Raw genomic sequence first — 22,041 nt, forward strand, 5'->3', positions numbered from 1 at the left:
AAGCATTTCTTGTTTAATACACAATTTCAAATACATATTGGCGTAGACAACGCTTATGTGGTTATAGCCGAGTTTACAACATCGCGCCAGTCGGTCTTTCTTTTCGCTGTTTGGCGCCAATTGGAGATTCCAAGTGTAGCCAGGGTTCGAGACTGTCATGTTCTTTTCATTGGGAGTGTTGTTTACGTGGTGATTTCCAAACTTCCCTGTCCAGAATTCACTTTAGCTCGCCTTCAAAGGGATGTCTGTTGGCTACCCAGGGGACACTTGGTCTTAGACCGGAGGTGGTGAGCTGCTTGAGCCATATGTAAAAGAATCGTTTCTGGTCATTTCCAAGTGAATGGCGTTCAGAGAACTTGCCTCACTGGCGTGTTTTTTACATATGGCTCCATCCTCTTAAAAAACTACTGAATGCTTTATTTGATTATGCGATGAGCACTTTTTTCAAATTGAAAAAATACTTCAAACAATGTATAGACTGCACCATTTTCATGCCCAAAGTAAAATAAACTCTTTTTACTGCATTTTGTATTACTTTTTCAAGCATGTTTCATTGAATTCGTCAATGTTCTGACTATTGATAATGTATAATTCGCTTCTCAAATAATGATGATTTTATGAATATGTTGGTATAGTCGAATTTGCAGATTTGGGCGGCCAATCAATGTCATCGCAGACTTCTTAAATTGATTTTCTGCCACTCAAAATAACAGATATAGTCTTTGAATTTGTCCTATCGTATGAAAATAGTTCGAACTTATGCACTTGGAGGTAAGACTTATGAAAAACTTTAGAGCAGCGATTGAGTGTCTACTGAATTGAGCCTACCTGACACATCAAACCAACTTTATGGCTGTATGAAAAATTTTAGAGCAGCGATTGAGTGTCTACTGAATTGAACTTACCTGACACATCAAACCAACTTTATGGGTAAAAATTTTCAATGTTTATATTTCAACAGAAAAGTTGGCTCACCCTCAACGTTCTCTTAAAATTTAGTATGTACATAGTTGTGGATTTTGGAATTTTGTTTGCTGAAATCCCACAACTTTTCAATTACGGCACTAGATTATTTAAATTCTTAAAGTTTTATTTGCAATACCAAGCAAAATATGTTGGCTCAAATTATTTCGTGTACGATATCGAAGCAGCGAATATTTGCACAATTCAAGCGACACACATATCACTCATACATAACAGATGTACATACATACACAGGAACAGCAAATATTTGCAGCAAAATAAAATACCGATGAAGAATTTCGGCTGCAAATAACATTCGAATACTAAATTTCAATCGCACGTAGACAAACAAATATTGGGAAATTGTAGGTATGTGTTGAGGCGTGTTTGCATGTATGTGTGTGGGTGAAGATGCACGTTCCATAACTGTGCTTAGCATTCATGGATTAAAGTTGCCCGTGCAAAAACAAAAAAAAATCGAAATGGCATTCCAGGCACAGGCGTAGTTAAGACGGCGGGATCGTTGGAGTAATAAGGTGGAACGCGACACCACGCAAGTAAATCTTCTCAGAAAAACACGTCACGTTTCAACACACACAAAAGCTCAGCGCGGCACTAGAGCAGCTAGACACATACGACCTTCAAAATGCTAAAACAAAGTATGTAATAGAAGACAATAACAAAAAACACTGAAAACACTAACGATAATAGTGAACCCAATTCAAATTCAGGCGAAGCTATGTGCCAACTCGAGAGGAAAATAGAAAAAACGAAGTGCTCAACAGCCTCGTCAGCAACCTATTTACCTACAAAACTACTGAAAATAACCAAAAGTAAAAATGAGTACACGAAAAAAGCATGCAAGCCGAAGTGTGAAAAGAAGTAGTGGATATATGTATATGTACTTCATAACATATGTCGATGCATACCTGATTAGCTGGTAGCTAGGGCACTTGGATCGATCATCAAAGTCGTAATCTGCCATAAAATACAAAAATATAAAAATGCAATGGCATGAATAGAATTTCGACTGCTTACAAATATACAAACATGCATACATATGTACAAAATATTCTACACATCAGTGCATAGCTCGAAGCATGAATATTAAAGTTATGTGCTTGTATGGCTACCGGTTTGTGAAGAATTATTTCAAGTATGCTAAGCTATATGTAATGGGTAGTCGCACATATTCCCAAATGTAACGGTAATTTGTATGTACACAACGACGTCTGTCGACTGGATTAACTGGGTTAAGAGCACATGCGGACTAGCACACACATACGCGCTTACACTAAATTTCGGTTGCTATTTAAGAACACACCGAAGCTTGCAGGCGAACTTTTATTTAAGCAGCATTGTAGTAGAGCCTACATAGAGTACGAGTATGCTACCTATGCACGTGAATTAATAATAAATAACCTTTTATACATACTTACGTGGATACCTTTAACATATGTGTAAAATGCAGAAAATACGAGCCTTGTAAATGCCAAGAATCGAAGCTTCGGGCTTAGTTGGCCAGATTACCGGCAGCGGATAACGAGCCGGCCGGCCGGTCGATACGGTTCATCAGCAGCTGTAATTACAACGGAAATAACAGTGTTCCGAAACGATAACGGAATCGAAATTATAGTTCATTATATGTATATGCGAATAAAATATTTACAGGTGGTCCAGTCAATAAAATATTTTTTTTTTAAATAATAAATTTTTAGAAAAATACAATTTTACTTTTCAAATTTAGATTTGTGTTCCCTACTTTTTCAAAGAATAAGCACAGAAATTTCAAATTTATTGGGGAATGTTTATTATGATTTGAAGGAAAATTATTTGTCATTGTTTTTTGAAGATTACATCTTTCAAATGTTGGCAGCGGCTACGTCTTTGATGCTCCATTCGTTGACTCAAACCTTCGATGATTTGTTCGGACATTTCGACTGGTAGCTGGCGAAAGACAAACGTGATGTTTTGATGCAAGGCCTTAATCGAAACGAAATTGTCGGCATAGACTTTAGACTTTACAGATCTCCACAGGAAAAATACTAACGGTGTGATATCACGCGATCTTGGTGGCTAATCGGTCGGCCCATAACCTAAAAATATCTGCTCACCGAAATGTTCTTTCAATAAATCGATTGATTGATACGATGTGTGGGAAGTGGGGCCATCTTGAAACCAAATGTCGCCGAGATCAGTAGCTGCAATTTCAGGCATCATGGCTCAATAGCGGTCGCCATTGACGTTTACGTTTTCACCGGCATCATTTTTGAAAAAATATGGACAGATGATTCCACCGGCCCACAAACCACACCAAACCGTTATTTTTTCTGGATCAAATTACAGTTCTTGAATCTTTTCAGGTTGCTCTTCGTCCGAAATGCTGCAATTTTGCTTGTTTACATACCTATTGAGCCAGAAATGGGCCTCATTGCTGAACAAAATTTGGCTCGAAAACGTTTGATCTTCTTGGAAATTTTCTTGAGAAGGTCGTGCGGCTTCAGTCCTTGCACAAACTGTTCCTTGTAGGCTTTCAGTTTAAGATATATATATACTCAGTTACAAGAATATATATATGACGTAAAAGACGCCAAGTCGTTCCATGCGTCAGTCCGAGTTCCTGCGAACGGCGCCGAATCGACTCTCGTCGGTCTTCCTGTACCCTCTCAGCTACGGCTGTTATATTTTCTTCACTGCGTGGTCTATTCAGTTGAATATTACCCAATAATGAATGCTGGGCTTCAGGATGGGTGATGGTGTTGCGAATGGTACGTTTAGTAAGCTGATTATGTAAACCATAAGTTAAACGAAGGGCGCGAAAAAAAATCTTTACAGAACGTGAATTTTCGCAATAAAGTTGGACGATTTGTAAACGTAGTTCGAGCGTAAGTATTTCCGTGATGAAATGTCAAACAATCTTGAACAAAAATACCATGACAGCTTGACACGACTCACGCCTGATCTGTCAAAAAAAGGCGATTGAAAAAAGTAACTCTGCATGGATCACCTTTTAATTTTTGTTTACATTTTTGTTGTGATTTATCGAAAATTTTATATTAATAGTTAGTGTCATGAGGATTCCAAACATGGCCCATTGTGCAATTAAATCGTCAAACTTTGGGTAATTTTGTAATGTTGGAGAAGCGAACAACTTCCAAAAAGTCATCTTTAAGCTTATTTACTTACTTATATATGTATGTACATACGTATAATATTCTTGCACCTGCAGCCCTCGACCTCTGAATGCCACTTCCATTTTGCCGCAATCGTAAGTGGCAAACCAACGAAGCGTCCACTCACTTGGCCAGCAGTTAAGCAAACAAGAAATCTTTAAGTTCGGATTAAAGCACGCATTCTTCGCTGTCGCTGTTTACTGCTGCCGCATAAATTTCGAGAGCTCATTTTCATAAGCGCGAAGCTGCCATTATCCACTGCGGTTACACATGTACATGTATGTGTGTGTGTCTGTGTGTACTGCTGTTTGCGGGCAGCTGACAGAGCGCGCATCTTTATGTGATTTGTTTCGAATTTGGGTCACAATTACAATTGGCTTAGCTGTTTGTTGTTGTTGCAGTCGTGGCTGTTTTGTTTTTGTATTGAAAACAGCTTTTTATTTTCTTATTTTCGATGTTTTTATTACTGTTATGCCACTACCGGTGCTGCCGCTGCTGGCTGTTGATGACTTTGTTGTTGTTGTACCGGTGTTGTTTTTCGTGCTGTTACTGCCACTTGGCTAATTCAAGATTAATGATTCTTGGTCAGCAGTGGGCACCTCTGGGCAGTACATGTAGTTAGTTGTTGTTGTTTTTGTTTTGTTTTCGCATGCTGTGGCATTTGCCATTTTAACCGTTCACACAAGGTTAATGAAAATAACTGTACAGTCAAATAAAGGTACATGCATACAGGCGTCGTATTTACATATACATATATGTACATATATACTAACATTCGTTTATGTGTATGTGTGCATATATGTATATTAGCAAAAATGAAATATGTGCATATGTATTTATTTGCATGCACACTCGACCGGATTCGCATTTAGATTGGGGTTAAATGAATTTTCAATTGCATCGTATGTATGGTATACACGGGAGACAAGGCCTCTTTACGACTTATGTACCTACATATATAAATATATACACATTATACGTCCATATTTATTTTATCTCCTGCAATATTTATTTGCACTTAATTTTGCAGAAATAAGATCAACTTATAGCCGACTGAGTGGTAGTGCATATACTTACATATCCACATAATATGTATACACAAGGGTTCTTGTGACTGAGTAAAGTAAGCACCTAAAATACCAATGAAGTTCTGTATTATCCATACACTTTTTAAAAATATGCACTCTTTCACCTAAAATGCTAAAGAACATATCATCAAATAAATCAAAATTTAGCTTCTTATTGCTTACGATTACATATTAAGCATATAGTTTTTGCTATCAGATACGATACAAGTTTGGAATCCCGTATAACCAATATATAACCATTTTATAACCAAAACTCAAAATTTCTTTCAATGTGAGTGGTCTCTACTATATCGTTTTCCTTCACCTCCAAATTTATGAAGAGTGGTGTTACGTTTTTTTTGCATTGTAGGTGACTATACGTAAATTAAAAGCAAAAATTATAATTATTATTATGGATTGAATAATTTTCTGAAAGTATTGCTTAATTTTCGAAATTTTCTCACTTCAAAAAGATTTATAAAAAAATTATAAAATTTGCAAAAGTTTCGAAAATCAATTAATTATAGAATTCTCCATGTGCTAAACATTAGAAAGAAGCCTTTAAAAATATTGAACTTTGAATTTTAGGGTAGGGTCCTCAAGTAAATCTTTTTAAATTTGTTTTTTATTTTTTTGTGATTGAGTTCTTATATCCAGAATCACGGTTCTTCCATAAACACTTCTTAGTCGTCAGCAGTTCTCCGGACCTGTAATTTCAACCAACCAACCAAAGATTGTGAACTTTACAGCATGAGTTGAGGATTATTTATATCATTACAACATTTTCAATTGACTCAGCATCGCATGCTGATCATTTATATATACTTTTAGGGTTTTTTTTATTATTTTTTTTTCAATCCCCTTGTGAAATTTCCTTGGAAATACCCTAAAATAAAAAATAATCACGATTTCCGTATGTTTTCAATAGAAAATCTTTACATGCCTTGGTAGTACTTAATATTAATATTAAAGGCTCAAATTTTCTGGAAATTTTTAAGGGTACTTCCAAGAAAAGTTCATCAGGGAATTGAAAAACAAAAAAATAGTTAAAAAAAGACACCGTAATATGTATACTTTATACGGTATAAAAAACAGTAGGTCGCGAGATATGACTGCTAGATGTCACAAAAAAATAAACAAAAACACACAATTGTCATTTTGTTTCAAAAGACAACAATAACTGGTATAAGGTTTCATAAACATTGGTCATGCCCATTGAATAACCAGCTGACAAAGAAAATAGCTCTACAATTATATAATACGAGCTTTACAAAGGCTTGAGAAACTTAGCGCTTGCAGATTAAAGCTAATAAAATTCTTGCAAATTAGATTCATTTATAGCCCAAAATGTTTTTTAATAATGTGTTAATATATGCGTCACTACAATTTTTTTTTTATGTGGTGATTTGGCTATTAGTTCACTGTTATGAATGCGAAATTTAATGTTGTTACACGTTCCAATAATATAGGTCATTTAAGTAATGGAGAGAGAAAGGTTTTCCTTCTTTTTCAAATTATAACTGTGAATTATGGTAGAAGTGGCATAGGGCGATTATTTACTTTAAATGATTATAAAATGGCTTATGGTGCATGGAAGCTAGTCATACCTCTAACAGCTTTCCTTTATTAGACATTCTTTACTTTCAGAAAACTAGTTTTTCACATTAATCCACAATAAATTGGTTCTCTTACATGTCCACTTTAATTCTTATAATTTTAAAGTGATCCATTTTCAACATAAAAATATGGAAACGTTTAATCTATTATTCGAAAGAACATTATCTGGCATTTAATTTTTAAATGTTATCTCTTTCAAATATTAGAAACGGCTACGTCTCAGATGGTTATCCGTTGAGTCCAATTTTCGACGACTATTTCGAGCCATTCGACTGGTAACTGGGGAATGACTCGCATGATGTTTTACTTCAAAACCTGTATCGAAACGGCCGCTTAGACTTTAGATTATACATATCCTCACAGGAAAAAGTCTAACGGTGTGATAGCACACGATCTTGGTGGCCAATTGATTGGACCAAAACGTGAACATGTCTGCTTATCGAAGTGTTCTCTCAATAAATTCATTGATTGATACGATGTGTGGGAAGTGTTGCCGTCTTATTGAAATCAAATGTTGCCGAGATCACAAGCTCGAATTTCAGACATCAAATAGTCGGTTATTATGGTCGCCATTGACGGTTACGTTCTCACCGAGATTATTTTTGAAGAAATACGGACCGATGATCCCACCCTCCCACAAACCTCACCAAACCGTTGTTTTTTCTGAATGAAATGGCAGCCGTTGAATCTCTTCAATTTTTTCTTCGTCCGAAATATGCCGATTTCGCTCGTTAACATACCCATTAAGTCAGAAATGGGCTTCATCGCTGAACAAAATTTGGCTCGAAAACGTTGGATCAACTTGGAACTTTTCAAGAGCCCAAAGAGCGAAGCGATGAATCAAATGTGCTCACATATCTTCGGCTTTAAATTTAGACCTATTGTTATAGTGCGAATCGAAATCAAGTTACTACAGCCATTGAATAGGAACCCTCAGATTTTTTTAACACTGATTAGTTGGAGAAACTATTTATAATTATTGGATTCTAATAAGTTCCATATTAATTTAGCCTTCTTCTTCGAAAACGCCTTGGATTATTGTATTATATTTTCATAAATGATTTTTAGTATCAAAAGCCAAATAATATGATTATTTTACTTACCAAAAATAACTTCTGCTCCTCAACCATTTGTTTGCAGGCGAAATTCGCTCATCGATTGCACCGCGCAAGCCAGAGCGTACGGCCAGCATGCGGGAGCGTGAAGCACAATTGGAATTGGCACGTAAACGACATGCCGGGACGCGCAATGAAAACGCCGATACTATCTCGATTTGCTCGTCAAATGGCGATAACGTATCGTACGAAAATAACAGCAACAGCAATAACAATCATGCATACACTTCAACCAATCCCAATGGTGCAACCGCCGCCAACACTAACAATAACAACAAGCGAAACACAAACGCAAACAACTCCACTCAAGCCATGAGTCCACAACTTTCGCCAGCCGATAGAGCTGTCACACCCACAACAACCACACAAACAGCGGGTGATGGCAAACCACCGATCGGCAGCCGTACGAGTACCTTCGAGCGTCGCAAAAGCGACCCAAAAATCGCAATCGCCAATAAATTGGAAATTTTCGAAAATCGCACAGCTGGCAACACCAGCACCAGCAGCGCGGCGTCCGCTGTCAGCCACAATGAAGTGCGTCCGACCAGTTTGAAGGATTCGGTGCGTAAAATTAACAGCACGATTGACAGTTACTTGAAGGACAAACGCGATTACGAGAATATGTATGAGATGGTGAAGAGTCCCTCGTCGCCACCGCTGCCGCCGACACGTTCCGTGGATTTGAACGCCGGCCAGCGTGTGTTGCCGCCACGTCGTAACAATAACAACAACAATATCTATTCGGACACCATGTCGGTGGCGAGTTACACGCGCAGCGAATATGGACCGGGACGCAATTACGGATTGAACAATAGTTTAGGTGAATTCTAGGGCCTTGGTATGTCGCTTGCCTTTATTAAACTGTTATTTTTTCTTAAATTGATTTTTTCCTAAAGCCAACATTCCACGCATTATTTCCGCTTCCTATTGTGGCAGCGAGGCCGGCGAATTCGAGATTTATGCGCCGTACAGTTATTACGGCAGCGAGGCAGGCGGTGATGTAGCTACAGACATCAATGACAGCGTATGGGGCATACCATCGGTAAGTGGAATCTTATTTTTCGGGCTTTGGATTTTTACAAAATAGTCTTTTGGGGCAATCGCAATTAATTTTTAATGGTTCTTCCCTGAAGTTCTAGGAAAAAGCTCAATCAAAACAGATTCGAAAAAATATAAGATCTCCTCCTATCCATATGTCTGAAGTCTCTCTTTTTCGAGAAATCAAGATACCCTTTCTACAAAGCCTTATTAATTCTGATACTTTCACTGTAATTCTTTTTAAAGGCCATCAAAAATCGTGCAAAGGCTACAAATCGTTTGCGGATGCGCAAGGGACGTAGCGTCGTGCACAAAACCATAGAGGACAACTACACCGCCGTGGTGGTAGCGAACCATGAGGCCTTGGCGCAGGTGCTTGATCAGGTGAGTAACTATCCTGTCAACTTTGCGTTCATTCCCCACACAAACCCTTATTTATCACCATCCCTCCGGCTTAGCTCCAGCAAACACCTGTCATACCGGCTGCGCTCCGGCCACTAGCCAATGCCATTAATTTACGGTTCGAAGATTTCAACATATTGGATGGTGCACAAGCATTCGTGGTCGGCAAGAAAGCATTCCATGCAGCGCTCTGGACCACAGCACCCGTCACATTGGCGCTCTCGGCCGACTGCAATCAACTCTCCGGTGTGGGTGGCGAATTGAATCAGCTGTCGGGTGGCGTCAGCGGTGTACTCAATCCCATAACGGAATTTTGCGACATAGTGCCCAGCTATCACTTGCCGCTCATGCCCTCGACGGCAGTGACTTTGCTGCAGGCCACAATATCGGTGCTGCCACGCTTGCAATTGGACACGCTGCAGTCGATCGGCGCCATATTGAAGGGCAAATCACATGTGCTCGACAAGAGCAACTTCAATTTCCGCGGCTCCATACCGAACTTGGCCGCTGCCGGCTTGAAGGACAGTGCCGGCGTGAATGCGCTGCGCAATGTGATGTCCGTGCAGAACTTGAGCACACTCAACGAGGAGTCTTCACTCGAGAAGTGCGGTGGTGCGTCGCTGGAGTCGCCGTCAGATAATACCGCCACTGCGGCGGGCATGCCGGCATTTGATGATGTCATGACACGTGAAGTAGCTTTCATAATGCTGCAACTGGTGAACGGCATGAAGAATCTGCAATCGAAGGCGATCGAGGAGATGCCGCTGAGCTTGTCCAATGTAGTACTGTCGAAGGATGTGGAGAACAAGGATGCGCAGGCACGTCTCTGCGTGTTGCAAGGGTGAGTACAAATGCAGAACTTGCCAAAACTCGTAAAAATGTATATTATTTTACTTGTCGCTATCACATATTTACAGCAACAACAATGATGAGGACGAACCCATGGGCACACTGTGCAAATGCGCACACATCGCGCTCACCGAATTGTTGCCGCCCACCAAGATCACGCCCATCCTAGCCGACATACTCTTGCAAGAGCGCGCCGAATCGTTATCGAAATCGAAATCCGTCTTGGAATTTGTGCTCTGGGGCCCATCCGATGTTGTGCTCTCTGGCTCAACGAAAGAGCGCGAATTGGCGATGCAACGTTGGTTGGATTTGGAGCGCGCCACCGTATTGCATGGTTTAGTGCGCACGCGTGTCGAGCTCACTGTCTACGATGAATGTCATTTGATGTTCTTGGTGCGTTCGACGGCGAAAATGATGAACGATGCGGCGAAAATTGTCTGCAGCTATCAAAAACCGACGACGGAGCTGTCGCAGTCGCAGCAGCGGCAACAAGCGGAATAGTGTTTCGAAACATGGGTATGTAAATATATAATGTTTTAGCTGAAGTGGTTGTTGTAGTGTGAGTTAGTTTAAAAAAATTAGATTTAAGCAAAAAATTTCACGAAAAATGTGTATGAAAATAGAACAACAAAAATTCGAAATTCTTGATTTGAGTCGAAAAATGTACATGAAAATAGAACAACAAAAATTCGAAATTATTATTTAAATCGCAGTTCGAAAATGTTTATATACATGTGTATAAACATATATGTGCTTGCAACAATGTTAAAATATGTTTGCAACATTTTGTTGCAACTTTTTTGTCCAAATTTAACCGTCAATAAATTTTGCCTCTGGAAAAGAACTTTCGAACATTTTTTTCTGAACTTAGAGTCTCGATATTTTTTCAATTAATTTTTTTCTCAACATAATTTGTAAAAATTATAAATAAAAATTTCGTTAACTTTTTTTTTAAATAATATCAGTTCTAATTATTTCCTTGTGTGTATAAATTCTTTAGAAAATATTTTGTATTTATTTTATTTTTGGAATATAAATTGCAAAAATTAAAAAATCTTCACTACTGCTCAGTGGCAATTTTTTGCTTTTAAGCTCTTTTGGAGTGTAAATTTATATAAAATATTAAAGAAATATGAAAATGTTTTTGTTGCTTGGACGATTTGAAGTAGAATTCCCCATTCTGCTCTTTCCCTATTAACTTCTTCAAAAAAAAAAATACTTCTCGAAAATAAAATTTATTGTTGTACACATGCACATACATTCGCTTCACTGCAAAAGCAACAAAAAAACATATTTAGAAGTCTTTCGCTTATGTAAAGTGCCAAATTTATTAAAAATAATGCAAAAAAGCTCAAATGCAAAAAGAAACATAAGTAAAAATTGTAAAAAATTAAAACAAAAATATTTAAAAGTAAAAATATTTTATATGTGCTCTCTACTTTCCAAGCCTTAATGTTATCTTAACAGTTAAATATAATAAGTGTGTTCACACAAGGCAACTTTATATGAAAACAACATAAAACGACATACGAAAATTTTCATCACGCACACGTACATATCTGCCTTATTTATTAAAATTTATTAGAAAAAATATGCTAAAATTGTAAAAAAATTATAAAAGAATACCAATAATGAAGAAAACATTATTCAGCGCACAATTTTTGTGAGAAGAGAAAATATATTTAAGCTCATTTCGTGTAAATTTTTTTCTAACATATATTTTTTCTCGTTTATTATTTGAAAATTTTATTATTTTCTATTCGTAAACTTATAAAATTTGTTTAATTTTTGTTCAATTCGCAAAGTGTATACATATTTTTGAACGTCTTAAGCGAATAAATAAATTAAAATAAAAAAAAACATACTTAAATATATTAAACATAAAAAAATTGTAATTGATAAAAATCTTTTGTATTGTTAAATTTTTGTATGCAATAAGTTGGTGTTTGAAATATCATAAATTTAAATTTATATAAATCTATATATGTATATGTTATTATAAATATTAAATATATTGTATAACAGTTTACTGAATAAATGAATATTTATGAATTTGATATAAAAAATAAAAATGATTGCTGTTTCATTTTTGAGTTAGCAACTCCTAATATCACTAAGCCGTGCCCACGGCAGTCGGATCTTATTAATTATTAATTTTTTTAATCCAGTCAAAGGCTGTCAACTCGGCAGAATTTTGCCGCAACAACTAAGTTGAGTAAGTTATCACATACACTCGCTACTATACCAACATCCGGTGCCTAAAAGTATGCAGCACTAGCAGCGGCAAAGTGTATTCGCCATTTCTAAACAGCTCACTCACCCTGTGCCGCAAACGCAGCAACTGCCTGCTATTCTGGCTGTTCTGCGCGCCTGGTAGTAAAGCCGGTGTTGAGCAAAATGACGAAGCCACGAACTTCGCCCACACACACACATGAGCGCACACAGTTGCGGAGCTTACACGCGGAAAAATGATATGTGGGACTTTGTATGTTTATAACATTTGAAATTTTTGCTATTTTTTATTATTAAAAAAATATTTATTTTTTGTTTAACAAATTATTTTATTTAATTAAATTAATTATATTTTTTTTATAAATATTTTGTTAACACATGCTTTGAGCGAATATATTAGGTGGGCGAATGGAACAATTTTTTTATTTTGTATGTTTTGAAAATAAATATGAAATACTATGAATACGAGTATAACTTTTAATGTTTTTTTTCACTTATTTTCTGAAAGAATATATAGCATTCAAAAAGTAAAAAAAAATATATATTAAAATATTCAAACTTATGGAAAAAATTCTGAAAAATATTATAAAATTAATAACAGTTTTGAAAATTTGTGACGATTTTACGAAAATTTCAAACTTACTTTCAAAATTTTCATTAATGTATCTTTTGACCACAATCTATAAGCGTAAGTATCTATCCATCTTAAAACTTACCCTGATTCCAAATACTCAAACAACTGCGATTTTGTTTTATTTAGAAAAATGAGTTTCAATATATAGTAATTTTAAATATTCAATACATTATTCAACTATAGAAGGCTGTGACGAACAAATTGCTCATGTAATCTTATTTCTAGTATACTTGGTAATGTATTTTTATTGATCGCAAGTGTAATTGAAAAGTCCTTAATTTGATATGTGGTCCTGATACGGAGATTCGACATCCTATATTAAAGAATCCGCCATCCACATAAATGGCCTTATGTTTATTGCAAACCTCTTCAATAATTTTATTTATGCCCATTTTCTCTTAGAATCATAATAATACTTTCTAGAACAACATGTTCTAAAGAGTTCCAGAAGATGTAATAGCGAAAATCGTTAGTTAGTTTTCCATTTAATAGTACTATTCGTTTTTGAAAAAGTCTTGAATATTTTTACTTTTGATCTTGGCTTAAGTCCAAAAAATAACACTCTCTGGGATTTCAAAATCTTATGTGTTTCAGAAGATATAAAAGCGTTAGTAAGAGGATTCCTAAAAATAGAGATCTAAAGTGTGATACTAAGACTATTTTGTAGAGTAAACAATATTATTCAAAATATAGAATATCGCTAGGGAATTGTTTTCAAAATAAACATAATATATCTTAAAAAAAGATCCGTGGACTTAAGAATCGTAAAATGTATACCAAAATCCAAAATCAAAAGATATGTGGAAAGTTAAAGTGTTGGGTCGTTTCTTTACATCACTTCGTCATGAATTACCTTCAAACGAGGGTATCAGAGGGTCAGGTCAATTCACATTACTATTTGTTCAATTCAAGATAGATCCATAAAACAATTTGACACAAGCTGCTGATTTTGTTCAATGATTTTGCCCTAGGTTAATGTGCTGTCATATTCTAACTAGATTTGGACAGAATGTTAGATGAAGTGTAAAGATAGCAATCGACAATTATTAATAGCAGTAATTGAATTTTTTCCCGTCAGAAATTGAACTAATCATAGGGGTAGAGCAACATTATGTCCGAAAATGATTCTAGTACTTTTGGGTTCACCCTGCTACGACTGTGTTCTTTTTTAACTCGTGCACGCCTGTATCATAAATATTTATATATACTTTCTTGTTTTACTTGCCAAAGAGAACGAAAAACCATTTTTTGCTGATTATCGTTAAATTAAGAAGCTGGAGCGTTTACATTCAATTTTCGTAAGAAAGCAAAGATTTGGTAAAAGCTCCAACAGGAATTGCAATCAGTTTGCATTCGTTTGCAGCAGCAACCGGACACAGACAGATAAGCAGCAATAATGTTTGTGGGCCGAAGACGCGAGTGGATATCAATATTCAAGTGTAACGGTGCGCCAAAACACAATACGGCGGTAAAACGTCTGCTGAGCAAACAACCGGTAACTATACGAACAGCAAAAAAATAAAAACGAATTAAAAAAAATAATAATAATTTCGTCTGTGTTATGCTGTTATTCACGACATACATAAAAAACGATCACGAGGGTAAAAAACGTTAATGCTCGCTTTTGGTGGCAGGTTAGGGACTATTTAATAGGAAAGCAAAGTCTTCAGTTGCAGTAGTAATTATTTAGTTATATTAGTGATTTCGATAGGCCGAATAGATAGAGTATCGATCTTCAGATGGTCGTTTTAAGTACCCAAGTTTCATTCTATAATATCGGTTTCCCAATGCCGACACTACTTAAATAAATTTAAATTTGTTTCGGCAAAAGGTGTGCCGAAATTTGTATTAACAAGTAAATATAGAAATACATATACTCATATTTATAAGATCTGCTAGCTGCAAGAGTACATGAGCACTTTATTTTGCCTTTATTTACGGTGAGCAAATTCTGATAATGCTGCGCTTGGGTGAATAACCGCCAAAGAGGAAACAAAAATAAAATGAAATATCGCAGGAAATAAGCGATAAATTCAATATTTTATTGCAGACATGTTTTGGGCAACAAACAGCCACCACAACAAAGGCGAACAATCAAGCAGCACTTAACAATGAGAGTAAAGAGTCACACCCCGAATGGCAGCAGGCGCGTCCCTTCAAGGAAATTCACCGTGTGAACCCTTACACACTTTTCTTTAAATTTTTGCCCGGCGGACGATATTACAACCTGGATGCCACACAAATGTTCAAGGCGATGTTTGCCGAGCATGCGGATATTTACATCATGCCTGGCATGTTGGGACGACCCGATATAGTAATGACGCAAAATCCCGATGATTTTGAGCAAATCTTTCGCAACGAAGGCGCCTGGCCGAACAGACCGAGCTCATTATGTTTGGACTACCATCGCAGCGAGTTGCGCGCAGATTTCTATCAGAATGTTGAGGGCCTTATATCAACGTGAGTTAAAACATTGCAAACAGTCCGTTTTTTCTGTAAAAAAAAAGAGTATTCTAAAATATTATAGTCACGGCGAAAAATGGGCCTCGTTTCGTTCAGCTGTCAATCCGATACTTATGCAGCCCAAAAATATCAATATTTATTTCGATAAGATGGCGCAAGTGAATCAGGAATTTGTGGAGAGGTTAGCTCATATTCAAGGCAAAAACAATCCATGACTGTAAATTACGAAAATCATTTTAGAATCCGCACCATACGTGATCCTCAGACATTAGAAATGCCCGACGACTTTGATAAATGGTTGCAACGTTTTACTCTCGAATCAGTTTCCATCGTCGCATTGGACCGCCAGCTGGGTCTGTTGTGTGAGAATAGCGCGGTGTCGCCCGAAGTGTGGACACTGTTTCAGAGCATGTCTGATTTCTTCACAATTCCTTTTGATTTGGATTTCAAGCCATCACCTTGGCGTTACATTGCCACACCAAAGTTCAAGGAACTCATGCGTTCACTGGATAATATACAAAATATAACACTGAAATACATCAATGCTGCCATGGAGCGTCTAGCGGAGGAGCAGCGTAAAGGCATCGTACGACCGGAGCAGGAGCAGAGTGTGTTGGAGAAATTACTGCGAATCGATAAGAAAATTGCCACCGTTATGGCAATGGATATGCTCATGGCGGGTGTCGATACGGTATGTTCGAAAACTTATCCTTATGATATTCAAACCACCATTTGTTATTTTTCAGAGCACCACAGTCTTCATTGGTATTTTACTCGCTTTGGCTGAGAATCCCGAGAAGCAACAATTACTACGTGAGGAAGTTATGCGCGTGTTGCCGCAGCGGGATGGCAAGTTTGCCGCCGACGCTTTAAGCCGCATACCTTATCTACGTGCTTGTATCAAAGAAGCGCTGCGTATGTACCCATTAGGTACCGGCAATATACGTGTTACACCAAAAGACATCGTATTAAGTGGATATCAAGTGCCTAAGAATACTTGGGTCAGTGTGGTAGCGGCAAGTTTACTTATGGATGACCGTTATTATCCACGTTCGAAGGAGTACTTGCCGGAACGTTGGTTACGTTCGACGGAAAATGGCGAGGGTGCTGTACCGCTTAAACCGATTAACCCCTTCATTTATATGCCTTTCGGTTTCGGTCCCAGAATGTGTGTTGGTCGAAGAATTAGTGATTTGGAACTGGAATTGGGTATTGCGCGGTTCGTTAGAAACTTCCATATAGAATTTAATTATCCAACCGGCGATGTTTTCCGAACTGCGATGATTAATTTGCCCAACAAACCACTAAAGTTTAAATTCACTGACATTGAATAGTTTTCAAGCGACATGTTAGCAAAAAATTAAATAAAGCAATGTAATCTCTAAAAATAATTATGAAATTTTATTAAGATCTAGGATATGGTTGCTTTTTTTCACATAGAGTTTATTTCAGAGAGTTTAATTGCTGTTGGCGTCAAGACTGTAACCTTGCTTAGAATACGGAAGAAACTTTGAGAATATCTTACATCTTGGATAAGTTGTGACAATGTATGTTTGTTAAATAACATCATAACTTTTCAATATTTTTCAGAAATGTAAGTTTAATGTAAATTTTGAAAAATTATAGACTAAACGCAGATGTGATGTGTAACGTTTTAGCAAACTACGGATAGAAAGAGTCATTGTAGGCCCTAATATTTCAATTAGATTAAAGAGTATTTCTGGGTTCTTTAACATGCAAGAAGAAAATGTAGAGAACTAATGGGGCTGTGAAACTAATTGCAGTTTAAAATCTATGTGTAAATCGGTTTCAGAAATATGTATTTCAATTAGCATCTCTTGTCTGGAGTATGAATGCAATATTAAGTATTTTTTAAACATGAACTATGAAAGATAAGAACGGATTTTATTTTTTACTCAAAGCTATCAGTCCCTTCTGTCAGCTCGACTATATTGCAAGTTCAGAATAGATTCACTAAAAATTGCAAGTGTTAATACAAATACTCAATATTTATTTAACAAAAATTCTTCTTCTTTATTGGCGTAGTCACCGCTTACGCAGTTATAGCCGAGTTTACAGAAGCAGGTTGTTTTTTTGTTTTATTTTTGCATGGCGGGTCCCAATCCAGCGCACAAGCTTGATTAGGGATATTTCGTCTTCTTACTTTAGCTAGCCTTCAAACGGACGTTCTTTGGCTTCCCAGAGGATGCTTGCTCTAAGACCGGGAATCGTGAGCTGCTTCACCCACTTGTAAAATAATCTAGATTCTGGCCACAAGTGAATGACGCTTAGAGAACTTTCTCACCTGCGTAATTTCTATACATGGCTCTATCTTCGGCCTAGCAAAAATTATATTGGTGTAAAAATAAAGAAGAAGACCTCATACAATATATTTAGTTTCATTATTATATGTAGAATAACAAGAACATTAAATAAAATAAGATAAATAAAAAGGAAAAACTGCCTACGAAGCTGAACTTGAACGATATGAAGGACGTATTAAAAATTCGTGGAGTTTCATGGAAAAGAATATCAACGAATTGACACTCAAATACAACATGTCATATATTAGTATTGAAACAGAAGAAAAATTTTTTAAAGTCTCTGACATTGTGCGAATGTTAAAAAACAAAAATAGAATAAAACCAAACATTTGGTCCTTCGAGTCGGATGAGAAGCTCGATCCAAAATTAAAACACCTGCAAAAGTAAAACACAGGCCATATTAAACAAAAGTGTTGCTATATAACTAGGGTATACATAGCTGGTAAAAAGTCTTTATTTCTCTGAGGCAAAAGATTCCTCAGTTTAGATCTGAATTATCAAAAACTTGACTGTACTGTATTCCGAAATAAGGAGAATTTGTAAATCTGAATAGAACGAATATATAGCACATAAACATATATGTACATATATATACATATATATATATACCTTTTTCTTTTTGCCAGAGGCTTTGCCGAATTTTTGGAGCGCGGATTGATCCTATAATTGTTATTAATAATATTGAGAAGACACTTAACTCACTTAGACTGGAGTCTGTGTGGCTGTGCTATTATTAGTTACATCTTTTGTTTAAAAAATGTTGGTATGGGTAGCCATAAAAGTAAGTGAGTACCAAAATATCTGCACCGACCATTATCAAAATATATTTTAGTATACATGAACGCATATAATGCGTATGTATACAGAAGATTTGCATTTCTTATTCTTGTTTATCTGATATACATATGTAGCTTATATGCAAGAGCTACAATGCAAAGACTAAAGAATTTCAGTTCATGTTACGCAGTGATTGTGCCCAGTTTATTGAAGTTTACTTCCAAAAATGTTTTTAGCAAATATTCGAAGGGAAGGAGGCTTTGTGATAAAGAAAGCTTCGGTTATTCACTTGTTTGTGACAGAACAGGTAAATTATAAGCTCTATAGTGTGTATGATGGGGGTTTTAATACATACAAGTATGTAGCAGATGTAGCTTACTTAAAACAACAATAAACATTAACCTCGATTGAACCGAAGAAACATTTTGTCTGTTCCCTTTAACATATACTTGAATAAATTTAATTTAATTTTCACAGAAATCGCTGCATCAACATTATGTGGACACCATCACATCTGCAAATCCACAGACAGCTACGACCGAACAACACGACCCCAATTTAGATTGGCAAAGAGCACGTCCATTCAGCGAGCTACCTCGCGTTGGTGCGCTTAAATTGATACGTAAATTTTTACCAGGCGGAGCTTATGCCAAACTAGATTTCCAGGACTTGGTGACATCTATGCGTACGGATTATGGACCTATTTTCATGTTGCCGGCCATGATGGGTCGACCCAATATCGTGGTGACGCACAATCCCGACGATTTTCGAAATATCTTTCGCAATGAAGGTGTTTGGCCCATTAGACCATTTTCGGAAACTATACGTTATCATCGGAATAAATGGCGTGCAGATTTCTTTGCAGGCGTGGAGGGCGCAATCGCAACGTAAGTTTGAATATATGAAATATAAAGGGTTTTACAGAAAAGTTAATTTTACAGGCAAGGTGAACAATGGAACGCCTTTCGTAAAGCCGTTAACCCCTTGCTTATGCAACCGAAGAATATTGAGATGTATGGCAACAAATTAGCGCTAGTGAACCAAGAATTCGTAGAGCGGTAAGTCGAAGTAAAGATCGTGTCCACTAATTATTGTTGTTTGTGTCTTCACAGAATACGTGCGATACGCAATCCGGTAACCTTAGAAATGCCCGCCGATTTTGAGGAATGCATACAGCGTTGGACCCTGGAATCGGTGGCTGTTGTGGCACTTGACAAGCAGCTCGGCCTGCTGCGTGGAGACAGCGAATATTATGCGGACGCTTTGAAACTTATTGCGGCCTTGAATGATTTCATGGCACTTTCCGTGGACTTGGACTATAAACCAACACTGTGGCGATTTATAGCCACACCGAAATTCAAACGTCTTATGAAAGCAATGGATAATATACAAAGTGTAACATGGAAGTATATAAATGAAACGGTTAAAAAGCTTGAAATGGAAAGCCAGCAAGGCATCGTACGTCCCAAACATGAGCAAAGTATGCTGGAGAGATTACTAAAGAAAGATAAGAAGGTAGCAACTGTAATGGCTATGGATATGCTTATGGCGGGCGTTGATACGGTAAGAGACAAATTCATTATACTCTAATGAACCAACGCAATAACATCAAATAATTCTATTACAGACCTCAAGCTTAGCCGTCGGCGCTCTACTCTGTTTGGCTAAAAATCCGGAAAAGCAAGAAATATTGCGTGCTGAGGTGATGCGTGTGCTGCCACAAAAAGACGGCGCTTTTATAGAAGACCCACTGAAGCATGCGCCGTATCTGCGTGCTTGCCTCAAGGAATCCTTACGTATTTACCCTGTGGCGATGGGAAATATGCGTGTACCACAAAATGATCTCGTACTGAGTGGATATCAGGTGCCTAAACACACATACGTCAGCATGATTTTCGCGCCACTACAATCGGATGAGCGTTATTACTCACGGCCTTTAGAATTTCTACCGGAACGTTGGCTACGTGCGAACACTGATGTCGAGGAGCCCCAGCAGGTTACGGAGGAATGTACACAATCGATAAAGGCGAGTAGTCCTTTCGTGTATTTACCGTTCGGTTTTGGTCCAAGAGTGTGCCTTGGTCGCAGAATAAGTGAATTGGAGGTGGGCTTGGGCATAGCGAGATTGGTTAGGAACTTCAAAATAGAATTTAATTACTCAACCGATAAGGCATTTAAGGGTATGTTAATTAATATGCCAAATATACCGTTAAAATTTAAATTCACCGATATTGAGTAATCATAATATTAGCATATACTTAATTGATATTTTTAACTTTATTATATAAATGTATGTAATCGTAAACAATAAAACAAATACATTAATTAGTGAACAGTTGACAATTCGTATTATGATTTCGTAATACTTGTGAGTTTCAAAGACCTCAGGAACCCAATTTCGTTATCGCGCCGAGGTATTAGTAATTTTTATGATTCCTATCAAATTTAAAGGGTGTGCAATTCAATATGCTGGCTTGTAGACATTGAATGGCTTTGAAAAAGTAAAATTAAAAGTTTTTTGAGGAATCTTTTGAGAAAGTTATCCTTTGTGAACAACATAAGTGCGCAGATTGATCAGAAAAAAAATAACTCTCTTTCGTCGCTTTTACCATCTGCTCCGACAGTATAGCGATTTCCGCACGAATATTTACATTGAGCTCCTCAATGGTCCGAGGTTTACTTATATCGAACTTGCTTTCGAATAACCTCTCAAAAGACTCAATGGAGGTCAAATTTGTAAATCAAAGCTACCCAAGGTCAAAACATTTTGACTTCAGACATTCATTGGATTTTTGTTGCTAAACATGAACAGCGTGATTCTCATTGTAACATATTGAAACCAGTAACCAAGTCCAGACATTTTTCAAGCATTTGTAGGCAGCTATAATAAACCTTAGAACCATCTGTATTCGAAAAGCCGCCGCAAACCACTTTTTGGTCATACAATGACGTTCCGTGGATCTCGAAGTTATTTTCTGTTCCACGAATAAGACAGTTTTACTCATTGCTGCCGCCAGACAGTGGAGTTAACACAACTGAACGACTTCATATCAATACAAAGAATCATCATCGGGCGCTTTATTTCGGTGTGAAGTGATTCGCACTGAATTGAGACTTCCAAAACATGTTTAACTCTGCAATTAATTAATAAATATTCACTTGAAAGAATGCGCACTCTTTATTGCATTCATTTGATGCAGTGTGAGAGTGAGAGCAAACTTTTGAATTGAGTGCAATAATGAGCTGCAATCGACATGAAAACTTGCATCTTGATTATTGGCTTGCTTATCGCATAAGCGGCAGCTCTCTACTGACCGAGAACACCTTTTCTTTTGACACTCAACACATACTCCGATATCATCGAAGACATCTGCAAAGTAAAAGCAA

At 37.0% G+C, this 22,041-nt stretch overlaps 3 protein-coding genes across 7 annotated transcripts in view; all 3 read left to right on the top strand.

Annotated features, from left to right (window-relative positions):
- The window catches only part of LOC105227640 (mucin-22), a 121,585-nt gene extending 109,813 nt beyond the window's left edge, over positions 1–11,772 (top strand). For all 5 annotated transcript variants that reach the window (XM_049448678.1, XM_049448679.1, XM_049448680.1 and 2 more), the window contains 5 exons: positions 7,961–8,755; positions 8,832–8,977; positions 9,220–9,357; positions 9,432–10,216; positions 10,293–11,772. In XM_049448678.1, coding sequence (XP_049304635.1) covers positions 7,961–8,755; positions 8,832–8,977; positions 9,220–9,357; positions 9,432–10,216; positions 10,293–10,725 — 2,297 coding nt within the window. In that variant the 3' untranslated portion in view covers positions 10,726–11,772. The remainder of the gene's footprint in view (positions 1–7,960; positions 8,756–8,831; positions 8,978–9,219; positions 9,358–9,431; positions 10,217–10,292) is intronic.
- A 2,239-nt stretch (positions 11,773–14,011) lies between these two features.
- Positions 14,012–16,944, top strand: LOC105227639 (probable cytochrome P450 12a4, mitochondrial). Its single transcript, XM_011207089.3, has 5 exons — positions 14,012–14,585; positions 15,141–15,550; positions 15,618–15,734; positions 15,794–16,244; positions 16,300–16,944. The coding sequence occupies exons 1-5, from the start codon at positions 14,487–14,489 to the stop codon at positions 16,885–16,887; spliced, it is 1,665 nt and encodes a 554-aa protein (XP_011205391.2). The 5' UTR covers positions 14,012–14,486; the 3' UTR covers positions 16,888–16,944.
- Positions 16,945–18,795: 1,851 nt separating this feature from the next.
- Positions 18,796–20,980, top strand: LOC105227638 (probable cytochrome P450 12a5, mitochondrial). Its single transcript, XM_049448729.1, has 5 exons — positions 18,796–18,961; positions 19,132–19,541; positions 19,596–19,712; positions 19,767–20,217; positions 20,282–20,980. The coding sequence occupies exons 1-5, from the start codon at positions 18,881–18,883 to the stop codon at positions 20,891–20,893; spliced, it is 1,671 nt and encodes a 556-aa protein (XP_049304686.1). The 5' UTR covers positions 18,796–18,880; the 3' UTR covers positions 20,894–20,980.
- Positions 20,981–22,041: the final 1,061 nt, after the last annotated feature.

This window comes from Bactrocera dorsalis, chromosome 2 (genome assembly GCF_023373825.1).
Source record: "Bactrocera dorsalis isolate Fly_Bdor chromosome 2, ASM2337382v1, whole genome shotgun sequence".
NCBI lineage: Eukaryota > Metazoa > Arthropoda > Insecta > Diptera > Tephritidae > Bactrocera > Bactrocera dorsalis.